Raw genomic sequence first — 19,240 nt, 5'->3', positions numbered from 1 at the left:
GCCAAGTTACTTAACTTCTCTGTGCCTCGGTTACCTCGTCCGTAAAATGGAGATTAAGACTGTTAGCCCATGTGGGAAATGGACTGTGTCCAACCTGATTAGCTTGTATCTACCACAGCATGTAGTACAGTGCCTGGCTCACAATACGTACTTAATACTATAAAAACCAAAGATAAAATAGAAGCAACCCATACCATCCTTCCAAAGGCACGCTATTAAATATAAAAACTTCTGCAGTTAAAGGCAGGGGGGCATCAGTAGAATTTGAAATGATTTTGCAAGTTCTCCATGTCTTGCCCCTCGATTATGAGCAGGGAAACTGTCTGCTAATTCTGCTGTATTGTGCTCTCCCGGGTGCTCAGTAATAGTAATGATGGTATTTGTTAAGCGCTTACTATGTGCCAAGCACTGTTCTAAGTGCTGGGGTAGGTACAAGGTAATGAGGTTGTCCCACGTGGGGTTCACAGTCTTCATCCCCATTTTACAGATGAGGTAACTGAGGCACAGAGAAGTGAAGTGACTTGCCCAAGGTCACACAGACAAGTGGCAGAGTCAGAATTCGAACCTAGACCTCTGACTCCCAAGCCCGAGCTCTTTCCATTAAGCCACAGTGCTTTGCACATAGTAAATGCTCAAATACCACTGATTGATTAGCTTACCCCTGTACAGTGTATGCCACGTGCTTTAAACCTGAGGTCTCTTATTAAACATTTTAAGATTATCTAATGTCAGTTACATCAGTACTTAAAACGGGACCTCCTTCCAAAGCCTTTTTTGATGTGAAGATTTCCCGTTCCCCCTCCCTTTTCCTCCCCAAATCTCACACCCCAGAGTAAGGAGTTAATGCTTGAATATGCCACGGTTTTCCACAATCAATTTTCTGTATATGGCAACGTCCCCTTATAACGTTTCCTGATAGAATTAAGGCATGATTTACAACGTGCTCTTACTTCAGATTACTACAGTGGTTTAAACACTGCCCTTCCCCTCTCCCTTTGAAGTATTTTGAGTGACTTGAGTAGATCAATTTATGATTTACTATGCTCAGAGCACTGTACTAAGCCCATGGGAGGGTATAATTCAACAGAGCTGGCAGACCCGTTCCCTGCCCACAAGGAGCTCAGAGTCTAGAAGGGGAATCGGATGTTAAAATTATTTGCAGATAGCCCAAGGGAGCCTCTTGGATCTTCTTCACATACTGGAGACCCCACAGCTTATTAGTTTGGGCACAACAGCCGCAGGCTGCAAGTGCCAATCAATCCTATTGATTGAGCGCTTACTGTGTGTAGAGCACTGTACTAAGTACTTGGAATATAATACAACAGTATAACAGATACATTGCCTGCCCACAACGAGCTTACAGATTAGAGCATCTAGAGCCTAGTTGGGCCACTGGTTTTACAACCGACAATCATCCTCCCCTCCTTCAAAGCCTTATTGAAGGCATATCTCACCCAAGAGGCCTTCCCTGATTAAGCCTTCCTTTCCCTTTCTCCCACTCTCTTCCGTGTCACCTTGACCTGCTCCCTTTATTCATCCCCCCCAACCCCAGCCCCACAGCACTTAGGTATATATCTCCCCCTCTAGACTGTAAACTTGTTGTGGGCAGGGAATGTATCTGTTAAACTGTACTCTCCCAAGTGCTTAGTATAGCTCGCTGTACACAGGAAGTGCTCAATAAATATGACTGACTGAGTGATTGACTTGTTCTTTAGGCAGCAGCAGCCCCCTCCCCATGTCAGGCCTGGGGGAGTTGCAGCACCCAGCCTCTTCCCCATCTCACCATCTCCACCCCCGCTGCCCAACAAATACCAGCTTATCAGTTTGGTCCATGACTCTCAATCGCCTTTTGGTTTTTGGCTCTTAAGTTCATGGGGCTTGGCCACCTCCACCTGTGATAGCCCATTTCCTAAGCATGGCAGATGTACTTAGCATATATTCAATCATATTTTTTGAGTACTTACCATGTGTGCTGTACTAACTGCTTGGGAGTGTACAAAATAACAGAGTTGGTGGACACATTCCCTGTCCACGACGAGCTTACATTTTTCACTATACATGCTTACATTGCTATTCAGTTAGGAAACTGTAATAGTGTGGTTCAGTGGAAAGAGCACGGGCTTTGGAGTCAGGGGTCATGAGTTCGAATCCCTGATCCGCCACTTGTCAGCTGTGTGACTGTGGGCAAGTCACTTCACTTCTCTGTGCCTCAGTTACCTCATCTGTAAAATGGGGATTAAGACTGTGAGCCCCACGTGGGACAACCTGATTCCCTTGTGTCTACCCCAGCGCTTAGAACAGTGCCTGGCACATAGTAAGTGCTTAACAAATACCAACATTATTAATAATGTTATTAATTAACCAATCAACCAATTAATAATGTTGGTATTTGTTAAGCACTTACTATGTGCCAGGCACTGTTCTAAGTGCTGTGGTGGATACAAACAAATCAGTTTGGACACAATCCCTATCTCACATGGGGCTCATAGTCTCAATCCCCATTTTATAGATAAGGTAACTTAGGCACAGAGAAGTGAATTGACTAGCCTAAGGGTACACAGCAGACAAGTGGTGGAGCCGGAATTAGAACCCATGACCTTCTGATTCCCAAGCCCATGCCAAGCCCATCCACTATGCCATGCTGCTTTTCCTGTTGCTAAATTACTATATACTGCTATACTGTTTTTTTAATCACTTTTTACAATCTACATATATGTTTAACTAGGGCACAACAGTGCTATTTTGGCTACAATAACATACAATGCGAGTTACCAGAGTTCTCCTTGCCACGGATAACATTACCTGTCATTTCACAAGTGGCTCCTCTGTCTCTGTATCAGTAGTTCATTAGTATTACAAAGGGGATGGTTTATAACTGTTTAAAATCCACTCTTAACATCCATTTACTAGCAACAGTTAACTTTAAACAGCTGTAATGCTAATTAACTACAGGCAAGCCCTCCTAAATCCCCCACAGCTGTAACCTGGAAATAAGACTTGCACTCTCTGCCCTGACTGACATTATAGCCAATAACTGCACATAAATCAAGTCTCTCCCCATCCCTTCTTCCACTGTTCCCAGTGACTTTCTTTCCAACCTTTTGTACCCCACACCGAGTCCCTCTGGTCCTCTTCATTAGAGCATTTTAAAAAATGAAGCACAGAGACACCAGGGGCCACTACTGCTAACCAAGCCTGGATGGTCCGTCCTCTCCACCCCAGCCGAAACTACGGAAAGGGGGACAGGGGCAGACCAGGGTGGAAAAGGTAATTGGAGGAGGGGAGAGGGCAACACAGTTCCCACTAATGTCACTGCCTTTACCACCTAATCCTCTGGTCAGGGAGTTGGGGCTACAGTCAGGGACTGCTATCCTAATGATTGTGTTTTTCTAAATGGCACGTAGAGCTGTGGGAGGACTAGGGAGACAGGGAGAGGGGTTGGGGGAGAATTTCAACCTTGGGGTGCAGGGAGAAGGCAGCAAGAAGGTTTCTGGGAACAAAGGATGGGATGAAGGAAGGGAGGAGCGGGGAGAGATTTAAAGGTATTTTTACTTACCTGTAGTGCTCACCTATCATACCGGCCTGGTTCTGGAATGGAAACTAATTGCAGGTCTATGGGCAAACCTATCCCCTGTCATAACCACATTTACAAGGAATATAACCCAGCAGCCCCATGGGTCACCTAAACTGATATGGTGACAAAAGAGCCCAATGTGATCCTCAGAGCATTGCTAGTTTTAAATAGTCAAATCAATCTATGATGTATTGCACACTTACTGTGTGCAGAGCGCTGAACTAAGTGCCTGGGAGAGTTCATACCATAGTGTTGGCAGACTCGATCCCCGCCCAGAAGAAATTTCTGCAGGGGGAGACAGACATTAAAGTAAAGATAGGGGAAATGGCAGAGTATAACAAGATGTACCTAACAGCTGTGGGGCTGAGGGTGGAGCAAATATCAAGGGCTTAAGGGCACAGGTGATATAGAAGAAAAAGGGAGTAGGGGAGAGCTTAGTGGCGGAAGGCCTCTCGGAGAATTGTGATTTTTAGGATGGCTTTGAAGGTGGGAACAGTGGTGGTCTGTGGGATACGAAGAATGCTTTTCCCACTAACTTTCGTGGCTTTTTTACTCGGTGAGACAAACCGGAGAATCCCAAACCCACTTTAGTCCTTGCCTCTGGATTTGCCCATCATAGGTAGTTTCAGGAAACTAAGTTAAAAGAGCAAAGAAAAGAAGGTGGTGGATTTTGCAAAATTCCTGGACATGCATCAGGAGTCTATTAGAAATCTGCCTGGCCAAAGGCCAGAGGGAAGGATGGTCCAGGGGAGATTCAGGGAGGTACAATAATAATGCCATGGAGAGACCTGGCTTTAGGGAGCCTTGTGTGAGGGCAACACAACTAGAATGCCCACAAAAGTCCTTTCACAAACACTTTTTCCTTTTCTCCCCATCTTCTGGGCCTTTTCTTCCCCATATCCTCTCTACACTGTAAGCTCCATGTGGGTAGGGTACATATTTACCAAATCCATAATACTGTACTCTCCCAGGTAATGAGTACAGTGCTCTGCACAAGGTAAGTGTTCAGTAAATATGATTGATTCTAGGATGGATTTCTCCAGTCACCACCCCGTCATAGCTCTCCTCTCTCCTCAACCCAACCTGTAGGCTCATTAATATCTCTTTTAGCTTGGCTTCTTACTTTGGCTTGATGTTGTTCAATTGCCAGTGTTATGTTTACATTTGACATCATGATTTTTCCACTGGAAGAAAAGCTTCTAGGGCAGGAACTCTAACTTGCTTTATACAGTGTCATACTCATCCCTAAAGCAGCTGCTGTTGATAATTAAGTGTTACTATAGGCTCTATATTGATCTTTTAAAAATATACTGCCATTCCAAAGCCATTTCTGAAAATGGTTATGTTAAAAAAAAAACTTTAAAAAGAGAAGTCAAATAGTTTTTTAAAAATATACTACCATTCCAAAACCATTTCTGAAAATGGTTATGTTTTAAAACAAACAACTTTAAAAAGAGAAGTCAGTCTAGTGAGAAGAGCACGGGTCTGGGGAACTGCCACTGGACTGACAAGTGATCTTGGGAAAGTTATTTTCTCTCTTAGGGCCTCAGTTCCCTCATCTGTAAAATGTACAAGATACGTGTTTTCTTTCCCTCTTACACTGTGGGTTAGAGACTACGTCTGACCCGAGTATCTATCCCAGCACTTATTACGTAGTATGCACTCAATGCAGTTATTTTCATTATTAACCTTTCATCTAGTCTGTTGGATGGAAAATCGTACATTAGGTTTTCAACAAAGGCTATAGATGAGGGGCAACTTTAAAATATTGTGGTGGATCTAGCAGTTATGGTAATGGTAGAAACAGCAGCTCCTTGCTAAACTCCCTAAGGCAGAAAGTTTGGGAGAGTTCAGGAAGCAGCTGCAGCTAGAGCTTTTCGCCCACCCAGAGTCCATGCCTGGGAAGTTGCCCTACCGTCCTAGAAGCTGGAACTTCAAGGATTCAGAAGCAACGGCAACAAGAGGCATTTCTCTTCTCGACTGCTCCAATTACTGCTGCCCTATTTCTTCAGCTCTAGGAAGTATTCCTCTGAGGGGATTTTAGGAGAGTGGGGGCCTGGGTGTGAAGATGGGAGCCTGCATGTGAAACCTTGAGACCCCAGCCAAGTTCTAAAAGAAGTTGAAAACCACTGTACTGCTGGATATTACCAGTATCTTCCATTTTAGGAATAAAACTGGGGCACAGCAGGGACCAAAATGGCATTTTTATCTCTGCACAAATTTCTGGCAATATTTTGAAAGCTGAAGGTACTTTATGATCCAAAGTCACTTGAGGATAAAGACCTACTTTTCAGTACAGTACTTACCACCCAGTGGACACCTGAGCATGTTTAACAGTTATACGTTTCAATAGGGTACTCTGATCCCAGGGGCATAACTAAAACATATGGGCCCTATTCTTATCTTGCCATGTTCCTCTCCCAGGGTCCAACCAGGTGCCAGGAATAGCCAGTTGAGTAATGTTTAGCCCCACTTCCTTCCCACTGAGAAAGAAGAAAATTCAGAAGCAGCATTCCTAGTGGAGAGCGCACGGGTCTGTGAGACAGAAAGAACTGGGTTCTAATCCCGACTCCGCCACCTGTCTGCTGTTTGACGCTGGGCAAGTCGCTTGACTTCTCTGGGCCCCAGTTACCTCATTTGCAAAAAGGAGGATTAAGACTGAGTCTCTCATGGATTGCGTCCACCCCGATTAGTTTGTATCTACCCCAGCACTCAGTAAGGTGCCTGGCACATACCCTCAAGCAGTAATGAACACTGGAGTTCAACATATCCAACACTGGAGTCCAACATATCACTTAGTACAGTGCTCTGCACATAGTAAGCGCTCAATAAATACTATTGAATGAATGAATGAATGAACATATGCAGGACACAGAGACCCCAGGGAAGAACAAGTCAAGTTCATGGGTCCATGGTGGTTTGAAAGGTCTCAGACTGAACCAGAATATTCGACCTGGGGTACTATGCCCCAAATCTTTTGTAGCTGTCCTCTATATTGAAAGTTCACTGTGGGCAGGGGACGTGTCTACCAACTCTGCCGTATCATACTCTCCCAACATTTAGCACCATTCTCTACACAGAGTAAGCACTCAAATGCCATGATGATGATGATGACGACCCAATCTGAGCCACCTTTAGAGGATAACAAACTGGTTCAATTCAAGCTCAAATTTAAGGGGTTTCGGGGAGCCTAGTTTGTGCATTCTTCATTTCTCTCTCCCTGAGCAGCAGTGGTTCTCTGGTAGGAGTCTGGACCCTCTGGAAAGCACTGCCACACTTTGAAGTCTTTCTCCTTTTTTAAAAATGGATTTTGTCAAATGCTTATTACATACCAAGAACTGTACTAAGCGCTGAGGTAGATAAAAGATAAGCAGGTAAGTCGGTCACAGTCCCTGTTCCACATAGGGCTTGCAGTCTCAATCCACATTTTACAGGAGAGGTAAGTGTTAAAATGACTAGCCCAAGGTCACATAGTGGTGGAGCAGCATTAGAATCCAAGTCCTTTGACTCCCAGGACTGTGCTTTTCCCACTAGACCAAGCTGCTTCAACATTGCCTAGTGGCAAGAGCGGGGGCTTGGGAGTCAGAGGTCGTGGACTCTAATCCCGGCTCTGCTGTCTGTTGTTTGACCTTGGGCAAGCCACTTAACCTCTCTGGGCCTCAGTTAACTCACCTGTAAAAATGGGGATTAAGACTGCGAGCCCCACGTGGGACAATCGACCTGATGACCTTGTATCTACCCCAGCGCTTAGTACAGTGCTCTGCACATAGTAAGCACTCAATACTATTACTATTGAATGAATAGTAATGAATGATTATTGAAAGAGACCTGGCAGAGGTTGTTACACCTGACCCTGCCTCTGTTCCATTTCGGATAACTTCAACTGTTTGGAATTTGGTGAGTTGAGGAGTGCCACACAGCTGGTTGCAAAGTCGAGAACAATATTCACTGCAGACCCATTTATGTTTTCAGGGTTTTTTATTTTTTGGTCTCCACCCATCATCAGCATGGCATAGTGGATAGAACACAGGCCTGGGAATCAGAAGGTCATGAGTTCTAATTGTATTTGCAGCATGACAACTCCAGTGCGAATTCAAAACACTGGGCCCAGGTGTAGTTGTAATCTTGCATTCCACCTTTAAAAAAAAAAAGGGAAGTAGATTAGATGAAGAAACTGGGGAGCAGAGAAGTGAAGTGACTTGCCCAAGGACACCCAGCAGGCAAGTGGTGGTCAGGATTAGAACCCAGGTCCTCTGACTCCCAAGCCTATGCTGTAGTCACTAGGCCACGCTGTTTGCCAACAGCATGAATGTGGCTTAGTGGAAAGAGCACGGGCTTGGGAGTCAAAGGACACGGGTTCTCATCGGCTCCGCCACTTGTCTGCTGTGTGACCTTAAGCAAGTCACTTTACTTCTCTGTGCCTCAGTTACCTCACCTATAAAATGGGGATTAAAAGGGTGAGCCCCACGTGGGACAACCTGATTATCCTCTAATTATTATGTTGGTATTTAAGTGCTTACTATGTGCAGAGCACTGTTCTAAGCGCTGGGGAAGATACAGGGTCATCAGATCGTCCCACGTGAGGCTCACAGTTAATCCCCATTTTACAGATGAGGGAACTGAGGCATAGAGAAGTGAAGTGACTTGCCCACAGTCACACAGCTGACAAGTGGCAGATCCGGGAGTCGAACCCATGACCTCTGACTCCGAAGCCCAGGCTCTTTCCACTGAGCCATGCTGCTTCCCCATAATGTTGGTATTTGTTAAGTGCTTACTATGTGCAGAGCATTGTTCTAAGAGCTGGGGTAGATATAGGGTAATCAGGTTGTCCCACGTGAGGCTCACAGTCTTAATCCCCATTTTACAGATGAGGTAACTGAGGCCCAGAGAAGTGAAGTGATCTTGCCCACAGTCACACAGCTGACAAGTGGCAGAGCGGGGATTCGAACCCATGACCTCTGACTCCCAAGCCCAGGCTCTTTCCATTGAGCCACGATGCTTCACTGAGCCACGCTCAGCGCTCGGGCCAGAGCTTGACCTATAGCAAGCATTTAACAAACACCTTTTTTAAACTCTTAGTCCAGTGCTCTGCACATAATAAGCACTCAACAAATACGACTGAATGAACTCTGCCTCTCGCCTGGTGCGTGACCTTGGGCCAGCTACTTCCCTTCTCTGTGCCTCAGTTCCCTCATCTGTAAAATGGGGAATGGGACTATGAGCCCCATGTGGGACAGGGCCTGGGTCCAATCGGACTGTCTCTATCTCTTGCCTTATTGTACATCCCAAGCGCTTCATACAGTGCTCTGCACATGGTAAGTGCTTAATAAATACCATTGAATAAATACTATTGAATGAATGAATGATTGGCTTGGATCCACCCCAGTGCTTAGGACAGTGCCCAGGACATAGTGAGGACTTAACAAATATGACAGTGATGATGATTAAGATTCATCATGTCCACTCGTCAGCCTATGTAAAGTGGCCCCATAATAATAATGTTGGTATTTGTTAAGTGCTTACTATGTGCAGAGCACTGTTCTAAGCACTGGGATAGATACAGGGTAATCAGGTTGTCCCACATGAGGCTCACAGTCTTCATCCCCATTTTACAGATGAGGGAACTGAGGCACAGAGAAGTGAAGTGACTTGCCTACAGTCACCCAGCTGACAAGTGGCTGGGCCAGGATTTGAACCCATGACCTCTGACTCCCCGGCCCATGCTCTTTCCAGGGAGCCCTGCTGCTTCTCTATGAAAAGAGAAGCCCTTTTCACTCAGGAGGGAAAAAATAATAATAATAATAATGTTGGTATTTGTTAAGCACTTACTATGTGCAGAACACTGTTCTAGATCCAGGGCAATCAGATTGTCCCACAGGAGGCTCCCAGCCTTCATCCCCCTTTTCCAGATGAGGTAACTGAGGCCCAGAGAAGTGAAGTGACTTGCCCACAGTCCCCCAGCTGACAAGTGGCAGAGGTGGCATTCGAACTCATGACCTCTGACTCCCAAGCCCAGCCTCTTTCCACTGAGCCATGCTGCTTCGAAAGGAAAGGGGGGGTCGGCATACATCATAATAATAATAATAATAATAATAATGTTGGTATTTGTTAAGCGCTTACTAAGTGCAGAGCACTGTTCTAAGCACTGATTACAAGGTAATCAGAGTGCTCCACATGTGGCTCCCAGTCTTCATCCCCCTTTTCCAGATGAGGTCACTGAGGTCCAGAGAAGTGAAGTGACTGGCCTACAGTCATACAGCTGATAGAGAAGCAGCGTGGCTCAGAGGAAAGAGCCCGGGCTTGGGAGTCGGAGGTCATGGGTTCGAATCCCGGCTCTGCCACTTGTCACCTGGGTGACTGCGGGCCAGTCACTTCACTTCTCTGGGCCTCAGGGACCTCATCTGTAAAATGGGGATGAAGACTGAGAGCTTCACAGGGGACAACCTGATGACCCTGGATCTCCCCCAGCGCTTAGAACAGTGCTCTGCACATAGGAAGCTCTTCATTATAATAATAATGTTGGTATTTGTTAAGTGCTTAATAATAATAATAATAATGTTGGTATTTGTTAAGCGCTTCCTATGTGCAGAGCACTGTTCTAAGCCCTGGGGTGGACACAGGGGAATCAAGTTGTCCCACGTGTAATCCCCATTTTCCAGATGAGGTCACTGAGGCCCAGTGAAGTGACTGGCCCACAGTCATGCAGCTGCCAAGTGGCAGGGGCGGGATTCGAACCGGTGACCTCAGCCTCCCCAGTTCCCCGCCCCCGCAGCGTCTCTCGCTCTGCCTGGGCGCGCGCTCCCCTCCACGCGACCCCCCTGACGTCAGCGACGTCCGGCGCGCGCCCCCGCCTCCTCCCCCGCCCGCGCTTTTGCTCGTCTTCTCGCGAGAGTTGGCGGCGGCCGCGTTGCCTGGGGGGGCGGGGGGGGCGGGGGGGGGCCACGTGCGGAGGGCGGGGAGGCGGGAGGCGCCGCCCGGGGTCGCCTGTCGTCTCCTGTCGCCATCTGTCGCCATCCGTCGTCGTTCCCGCCGATAAAGGGAAGGGGAGGCGGCGGCTTGGGGGGCGGTCTCCCGGCCGAGGGGAGGGCGGGCGGGGCGGGCGCTCCCGTCCGGTCCTGAGGCGGGAAGATGGCGGCGGCTTCGGCGGGCCTGGAGTCGAGCCTGGAGTGGAGCCTGGGCGGGGGTGTGGAGGCCCCTCCGGCCCCCGCCCGCTCCCGCATCTTCAAGATCATCGTCATCGGCGACTCCAACGTGGGCAAGACGTGCCTGACCTACCGCTTCTGCGCCGGCCGCTTCCCCGACCGCACCGAGGCCACCATCGGCGTCGACTTCCGCGAGCGGCCCGTGCTCATCGACGGGGAGCCCCTCAAGGTCAGCCCCGGGCCTCCCTCCTCCTCTTCCTCCTCCTCCGTGGCGGGAGCCCCCCCCGGTCAGGGGTTCGAATCCCGCCCCTGCCGCCTGTCGGCCGGGGCCAAGTCGCTTCACTTCCCTGGCCTCAGTGGCCTCATCTGGAAAATGGGGATGAAGACGGGGAGCCCTCCTCACCCCCTAGGCTAAGCGCTGAGCAAGGGTCAGCGTTTGGCCCAGTGCTGGGCCCAGAGTGAGCGCTGAACAAATGCCATCGTTATTCTATTAACAGTGCTGGGCCCAGAGTAAGCACTTAACAAATGACATCATTATTATCATTATTATTATGATTATTAACAGTGCTGGGCCCAGAGTAAGCACTTAACAAATGACATCATTATTATTATTATTATTATTATGATTATTAACAGTGCTGGGCCCAGAGTAAGCACTTAACAAATGACATCATTATTATTATTATTATGATTATTAACAGTGCTGGGCCCAGAGTAAGCACTTAACAAATGACATCATTATTATTATTATTATTATTATTATTATTATTAACAGTACTGGGCCCAGAGTAAGCACTTAACAAATGACATCATTATTATTATTATGATGATTATTAACAGTGCTGGGCACAGAGTAAGCACTTAACAAATGACATCATCATCATTATTATTATTAACTGCTTGGCACAGAGTAAGCGCCTAAATGCCATCGTGATGCAGTGCTGGGCACAGAGAAAGCACTTAACAAATGACATTATTATTATTAACAGTGCTGGGCACAGAGTAAGCAGTTGACAAATGACATTATTATTATTAACAGTGCTTGGCACAGAGTAAGCGCTTAAATGCCATCGTGATGCGCAGTGCTGGGCACAGAGAAAGCACTTAACAAATGACATCATCATTATTATTATTATTATTACTATTAATGCTTGGCACAGAGTAAGCGCCAAAATGCCATAATTATGCACAGTGCTGGGCACAGAGAAAGCACTTAACAAATGACATCATAATCATTATTATTATTATTATTATTAACAGTGCTGGGCACAGAGTAAGCACTTGACAAATGCCATTATTATTATTATTAACAGTGCTTGGCACAGAGTAAGTGCTGAAGAAATACCATTATCAACAGTGCTTGGCGCATAGTAAGCGCTTAAATGCGATCATTATTATTATTAGTATTAACAATGCTTTGCAAAAAGTAAGTGCATAACAAACGCCCTCATTATTAACAGTGCTTTGCACGTAGTATGCGCTTAAGAAATGTCATCATTATTAACAGTGCTTGGCACATAGTAAGCGCTTAAGAAATGCCATCATCATTATTATTATTAACAGTACTTTGCACATAGTAAGCACACAATAAATACGATGGAATGAATGAAGTGGCAGAGGCGGGATTAGACCTCTGGCACCCAAGCCCGTGCTCTTTCCACTGAGCCATGCTGCGTGATGGTACCTGATAATAATAATATTGGTATCTGTTAAGCGCTTACTCTGTGCAGAGCACTGTTCTAAGAGCTGGGGTAGATACAGGGTAATCGGGTTGTCCCATATGGGGCTCACAGTTAATCCCCATTTTACAGATGAGGGAACTGAGGCCCAGAGAAGTGAAGTGACTTGCGCAAGGTCACACAGCTGACATGTGGCAGAGGCGGGATTCGAACCCATGACCTCTGACTCCCAAGCCCGGGCTCTTTCCCCTGAGCCACGCTGCATGATGGTCCCTGATACGCGCTTCCAATGTGCCAAGCACGGTTCTAAGCGCTGGGGGAGATACAGGGTCATCAGGTTGTCCCCCCGTGGGGCTCACAGTCTTCATCCCCATTTGACAGATGAGGTCACCGAGGCCCAGAGAAGCAAAGTGACTGGCCCAAAGTCACACAGCTGACAAGGGGCGGAAGTGGGATTAGAACCCACGACCTCTGACTCCCAACCCCGGGGTCTTCCCCCCCCAAACCAAGTTGCTTCTCTTGGGAAGCCCCGAGACCAGAGAAGCAGCATGGCGTAGTGGCTAGAGCCCGGGCCTGACAGGCAGAAGGGTCTGGGTTCCGATCCCGGCGCTGCCACTTGTGTGCCGTGGGACCTTGGGCAAGTCACTTCACTTCTCTGGGCCTCAGTTCCCTCATCTGGAAAAGGGGGATTGGGACTGTGAGCCAGCCCCCTGTGGGACGGGGACTGCGTCCTACCCGATTTGCTAGCAACCATCCCATCGCTTAGTACAGTTCCTGACACATAGTAAGCGCTTAACAAATACCATGATTATTATCGTTGTTTTTACTAAGTGCTCAGTGAGACTTCACTTGGGTACATAATCATTTGCACATAGTAATAGTAATTATGGTATTTAAGTGCCTACTATGTGCCAGGCACTGTACTATTCATTCATTCAATAGTATTTATTGAGCGCTTACTATGTGCAGAGCACATGTACTAAGCGCTTGGGATGAACAAGTCGGCAACAGATAGAGACAGTCCCTGCCGTTTGACGGGCTTACAGTCTAATCGGGACTAAGCTTCTGTGCGCATGAAATCTGCATATAGTAGCTTACCTGTATCCGTCTCTGGGCTTTTAATGTTGCTTTAACTTGAACTGGATGAATCTGCCGTAGAGCCACAAACATATCCTGACACCAAAACTCTAGTCCCTCCTCAAGTTTGGCCGGCAAGAATAGGTTGAATAAACCTGAACCCGTTTGCTGCGCTGAAAGGGTAAAGTAGAGCATCTTTGATTCAGAGGCCCTGTCCATGTCACTGCAGTAGCCCTCCGGGGGTACAACATTCCTCTCTACACCTGGAGATGGGAGAGATTCCGTAAATTCTCTGAGCCACGTTGTCTGTATCATACGACTTTTGTGAGCCCACAGTGCTTGGCACAGAACAGTAACGGTGGGCGCTTACTGTTATCGTTACTGTTGTTGCCTGACTAAACCCTCATTTCCTCTTTCCCTACTCCCTTCTGCCTCACCCTGATTTGCTCCCTCTATTCATCCCTCCCTCAGCCCCACAGCACTTAGGTACAATTCCTTAATTTATGTATATTAATGTCTGTCTCCTCCTCTAGACTGGGAGCTCACTCTGGGCACGTCAGTCATATTTATTGAGCACTTATGGTGTGCAAAGCACTGTCCAAAGGGCTTGGGAGAGTACAGTACAATAGTCAGCAGACACATTCCCTGCCCACAATGAGTTTATGTACATTTCCTTTATTTATATTAATGTCTGCCTCCCCCTCTTCACTGTGAACTCATTGTGGGCTGAGAATGTGTCTACCAACTCCACTGTCCTCTCCCAGACGCTTAGTACAGTTCTCTGCCCGCAGTACGTGCCCAGTATTATCAGTGGTGGTACATGCGCTCAGCCCAGCTGACTCCCAAGCTGCATAGCCAGGAGGAACTCACATAGAATAGAATTACTGGCTATTCTACTAGTAATGAGTTACTGTTTTATTCTATTTAAAAATTTTACCCCTGCTTTTTGTCCTGATGGCTTATCCTCATATAGATCAATGGAGTAATTATGGTATTTGGATGTCTATAAAGTGCAGTGCACTGTACTAATCTGTTGGTCAGGTGGCCTAAAGTCTTTTCCCCAAAGGGATTCTGTGAGGGTTTTTTAAAATGTTACTGCTAGTTTTTGTTTTTTTTTTTTAACCATCAGATGCCTATTGGCAGAAGATGGCTGAGAGATTATTAGAGAAGTAATGTCGTTGGGATTTTAAAGAATTAAAATTCATGATCAGAGAAAAACACCTAAATAGTAACAAGATGCCCTCGTTACTTATATAAATCGGGAGGCCCTAGGTGTCATTGCCATTAGGTGGAGCTTTTTAGCGTGTATCTTTCAGAAAGAAATTCACATCAAATTAAGGTTTAATTGTAAAATTCGTACCATTTTTAATTTAGATAAATGATGAGCAGTAGTGAAATCGCTCCATTAAATAGTGAGGATTTAGGGTTAGGATTTAACAATTAGGCAAGTTGTCATCTTGGTGGGAACTTAATTTAGAAAATATATGCAAGTGATTAAAATGGGATAATTGTGAAGCATGTGTATTCAGTTTGACTAATGGCCTAGATTAATGCAAAAAAAAATCAGTATCTCTGGGAGAGAGATTAAACTTTTTTCCTAAGAAATTTAAATAGGGACACTGCTCAGCAAACACTTTTTGACTTCACTTCTCCCAAAGGGAGTCACATTTTATTGTAATTTAGGCTTTATAGTAACTGTCTATTAGGTATCATCCATTCAAGAGCAAACCCATATCACCTTGCTCTACCTTCCCTGATAAAGACAGTGACTGAGTCAGGTCTCACGAGTTCATCGTTGTTACACTAAAAGGGCTTGAAATGTAAAAATTGCACATTATCCTTTAGCAAAGGCAGCTCCCTTTTCACAGTACCACGAGCTTCTAGAAAGAGAATCAGTTGGACTTACTGAGTGTTTACTCAGTGCTTGGGAGAGTACAGTATATAGTATAACATTCCCTGCCCACAATGAGCTTGCAGGCTAGAAAGAATCAATCAAGTGTTGGCAGTCTGTATATTTTAAAATGATTTTTTTTGCAAGTCTGTTAACACCTAATAACTCCTTTCTGAACTGGAAGTTTTAGGCCAGGAGAGACAACGCCTCCTGGAAAATCTACTGTTGTGCTTCGTCTGACTACAGCACCCCACCTTTTTTCTAGGCATGCTTTTGAGGGGGTGAAGTCACCTTCAACTGTAAAATGGAATTGGGCCCCGGGGGGTGGCTCCGGATAGAGGTTGGGGCCAAGCAGTGCAGCAAGACAGAAGGGAGAGAGGAGGTGAGGCAGAGGGAGATTAAACGGGTGCACGGTGGGGAGGTCAGAAAACTCCCTAGGAGTTGGAAGAGATCTACACTAGTCTTCTTAGTTACTGTAGGGCTCTCTTGTCACATTTTCCCATTTCAGTGTGGGGGAAATCATCTTCCAACATAATGGTTCACAGTACTCCTACAGGGAACATATTAGACATATATTCCCCACTTCTAATTTGTAAGCTCGTTGTGGGCAGGGAATGTGCCTGTTTATTCTTGTCATTGTACTCTCCCAAGTGCGTAGTACAGTGCTCTGCGCATAGTAAGTGCTCAATAAATACGAATGAATAAATGTATCCTGGGCTGGACCTCTATATGGCACATGCATTTAGCTCTGGCTTACTGAGACTTGTGTGCCATATAGAGGTCCATATAGACTTGTGAGACTAGAGCTCCCAGCCACTCTGTGGCAGGACGGAGGGAGCTGGAACCTGACTACCTTATTCTTCGGCCTGCCTGATGGACTCAGGGCCTATTGGCTGACCCATGGTAAAGCAGGGTTCTGTTTGAGAATAAAGAATAATGGTGGTGTTTTTGGTTTTTTTTTTCCATTTCAGATCCAGTTGTGGGACACAGCAGGACAAGAACGGTTCAGAAAAAGCATGGTCCAGCATTACTACAGAAATGTCCATGCTGTTGTCTTCGTATATGATATGACAAACATTGCCAGCTTTCAGAGCCTGCCATCCTGGATAGAGGAGTGCAAACAGCATTTACTTGCCAGTGATATACCACGGATTTTGGTTGGAAATAAATGTGATTTGAGAAATTCCCTTCAGGTGCCTACAGACTTAGCCCAAAAGTTTGCCGACACCCACAGTATGCCGCTATTTGAGACCTCTGCTAAGAACCCTAATGACAATGACCACGTGGAAGCTATATTCATGACTCTGGCTCATAAGCTTAAAAGCCACAAACCACTAATGCTTAGCCAGCCTCCTGATGATGGAATTCTTTTGAAGTCTGAAACAAAATCTTCAATGGCCTGCTGGTGTTAAGATTGTGGTGCTTTGTTCCCACCTTATGTTGAGAGATGCTTAAAACAAACAAAAAAGGCCCAAGTTTTGGAAGCAAATATAGGAACTTCTTGACATTAGGGTTTTTTTTCCTTTCATCTTTCTTTGTATTTTGTGATAGTCTCAGTGAAGTTCTCAGTGTGGCTGCTCAAAGAAGTAGGCTTTAACCAATTCTCAAAGTGGAGGAAATGACTTATCCTTTGCTCCCTGAGATAGCACACTATTTCATATCAGACCATGTGCTTCAGACTTTGATTGCAAGGATGAAATGAAGGGGAGTCTAGGAGACTAGCCTGACCTCTTACTGTAATATCTTAACATTGGCTCACAAGCTACCTTTTGTGGCCACTTTTTGACACCTGCGCTACCATTCCCAAGGTGCAAAAGGGCTAGGGAGAGAGCTATCCTGGAAAGACTTGAGAGGAAAGGCAGGGAGGTAAAGAAAGGACCTGTAGAGCTGACCTCTCCATCTGGCTCAATGCCTATTCTTCCTGCCCTGTGGTGATGGCTTTCTCCCTCCTGTTGTGTGATAGGGGCCTCGAGTGCAAGTAAACCTGCCACAAATAATGGACTAGATGAAGGATTTTTGAATCAGTGGCTGTGGATTCAGGTATTCCCAAGAAAGCCGGTTAAAAGCTTCTGCTTTTCTGGACAATTACATTGACTATTCTCCAAAGGACGACAAGGAAGTCATCCAATATCTTGTGGCTATCCCTAGATGGAATTACTAAAAAGAAAAGCCACACTCACATGTTGGCTTATTGTTGTTCCTATAATAGTTCCATGAATTTATTATGAAGTCACAAAAGTCCAATAGCTAAAGCACGAAATAGGGTTTGGACCCCTGGTTCCAACAGGCTAGTTGTCAAAGGTAACTTGTCACTTGACTTTATGTGAGTGGGGAAAGAGAGTACAGTGTAAGTGATTTTAAGCATTCAAAATGCTCAGTTTGACCTTTTTAGAGACCTAACAATAAGTCCCTCAGCATTTTAAGACTGAAATGTTGCAAAATTATCTGGTTCCAGGCAACTGTGGGTGGTTATTATAGTAGCTTGGAACCAGATGCAATATGCTGTCTGCCAAAAAAAAAAAAAAACACCCCAATCCAATGATTACAGGCTTTAGAAGAAGGAAGGAATTTCTGCTATATTTGTGATTTTGCACTGTAAGTACAGTCAGTTAAAAATTGGTGAGCAATTCAGTCCCAGTAAGTTTTATTCCTCGGTAATGGAAGGATTGTGTTTTGGCACTTAATTTTTAATTTGACATTACTTGATTGCACATAATTGTTGTAAAAAAGTAAAAGCATGAAGGTGATGAGCACGTGTATTTTCTCTTCTAGAGCACGGTGACTGTTAATGAACTTTGTGGAAAGATTAAGTCAAGATAGGAATAATAGTGATCATGTCCTGGAGACATGGCTTTCTATTTAAAAAATAATAAAAATAAAAAACACCTAAGGGTGAACGCTAGTAGGGTCTTTTCTTTTTTAATAAACATTCAAAGTAACTGTGGAAAGCAGTCAGGAAATAATTTTATTTTAAATATAAGGGGAAAAAGACTGCCTTGATTCAACTTTAGGATAATCGGTTTCACCTAATGGTATGATTAAGGTAGATTTATGAAATGGGAAGATTTGTTTAACTGTTAGCAATATTACTGTGATTAATTCAACTTGGATAGCATCTTTGAAAAGGGAAGTATTGTAGTGTACTAGCTTTTTAGAGGAAAAATAAGACTTGGTTTTCAAATATTCATATGGAAACTGGTGGTTCAACAGAATTTTTGTATGTTACAAAAATTAAAGGATTTTCACATCCTGAATTTTGAAAGAATTGATCTTGAATATATATTAAAATATTTACTTTGTCACAAGTTTGAACTTACGAACCTACAACAGTATTAAGGTGAAGATAGCTAACGTATCAGAATAAGTTCAGATTGGAAAATGGTTATCATAAATATTTTAAGCCATGAGCCATTAAATGTTTGTAAATATGGATCCAACATGTCAGCCTTACGTAAGGTTCGCTAACTTGATGTTTCTACTACCAGTAACGTGTTAGCATATGAAACTTATGGCTACATTAAGCCAAGATCTAATGTTTTTTAGTAAAGTTTTCACCTGGTCACACTCATTCTGTACACAGTATAATTGTATGTGGAGGTGATAACGCTGTTCCAGAAAACTAATAAACTAGCTTTATCACAGATAAACCCTGTGTCTGATACTTGGGGCAATTTGGTGCTTGATGAAATTTCATATTATACAGTCTGGCAGACCCTTTAAGTACAGATGTGAATGGAGACTCACTCCAGAGATGAGTTTCACAGTGGAAACTAGTTGAAGGCAACAGGGAGGATGAGAGTGTGTTCTAAGAGCAGAGATGTTCATATGCATCCAGGGGGCGAGGCAGTGACCGGCCCAGGTGCTCAGAAACAGGTGA

The 19,240-nt window shown here is 45.1% G+C and overlaps 2 protein-coding genes across 3 annotated transcripts in view; one reads left to right on the top strand and one right to left on the bottom strand.

Annotated features, from left to right (window-relative positions):
• The window catches only part of LOC100081596 (malate synthase, glyoxysomal-like), a 31,991-nt gene extending 28,361 nt beyond the window's left edge, over positions 1-3,630 (bottom strand). The window contains exon 1 of one of the 2 annotated variants that reach the window (XM_029076988.2): positions 3,557-3,630. The gene's annotated coding sequence lies outside the window, so the exon portion shown is untranslated. Of the gene's footprint in view, positions 1-2,802; positions 2,844-3,556 lie in introns of those variants that run through there. The other variant, XM_029076989.2, reaches the window with a different exon arrangement.
• Positions 3,631-10,680: 7,050 nt separating this feature from the next.
• Positions 10,681-19,010, top strand: RAB33B (RAB33B, member RAS oncogene family). The gene is made up of 2 exons (XM_039913731.1): positions 10,681-10,945; positions 16,335-19,010. Exons 1-2 carry the CDS (start codon positions 10,703-10,705, stop codon positions 16,773-16,775), a joined length of 684 nt encoding a protein of 227 aa, XP_039769665.1. The 5' UTR covers positions 10,681-10,702; the 3' UTR covers positions 16,776-19,010.
• Positions 19,011-19,240: the final 230 nt, after the last annotated feature.

The sequence above is a fragment of the Ornithorhynchus anatinus genome, chromosome 12, assembly GCF_004115215.2.
Source record: "Ornithorhynchus anatinus isolate Pmale09 chromosome 12, mOrnAna1.pri.v4, whole genome shotgun sequence".
Lineage (NCBI taxonomy): Eukaryota > Metazoa > Chordata > Mammalia > Monotremata > Ornithorhynchidae > Ornithorhynchus > Ornithorhynchus anatinus.
The sequence above is the reverse complement of the archived record's forward strand: the minus strand, read 5'-3'. Positions and strand labels throughout refer to the sequence as shown.

Bases quoted from the DNA above. Each gene is read 5' to 3' on its own strand.
- RAB33B (XM_039913731.1), top strand. From the start codon at position 10,703: ATGGCGGCGGCTTCGGCGGGCCTGGAGTCGAGCCTGGAGTGGAGCCTG. The intron at 10,946-16,334 runs GTCAGCCCCGGG...TTTCCATTTCAG, and splicing joins TCGACGGGGAGCCCCTCAAG to ATCCAGTTGTGGGACACAGC.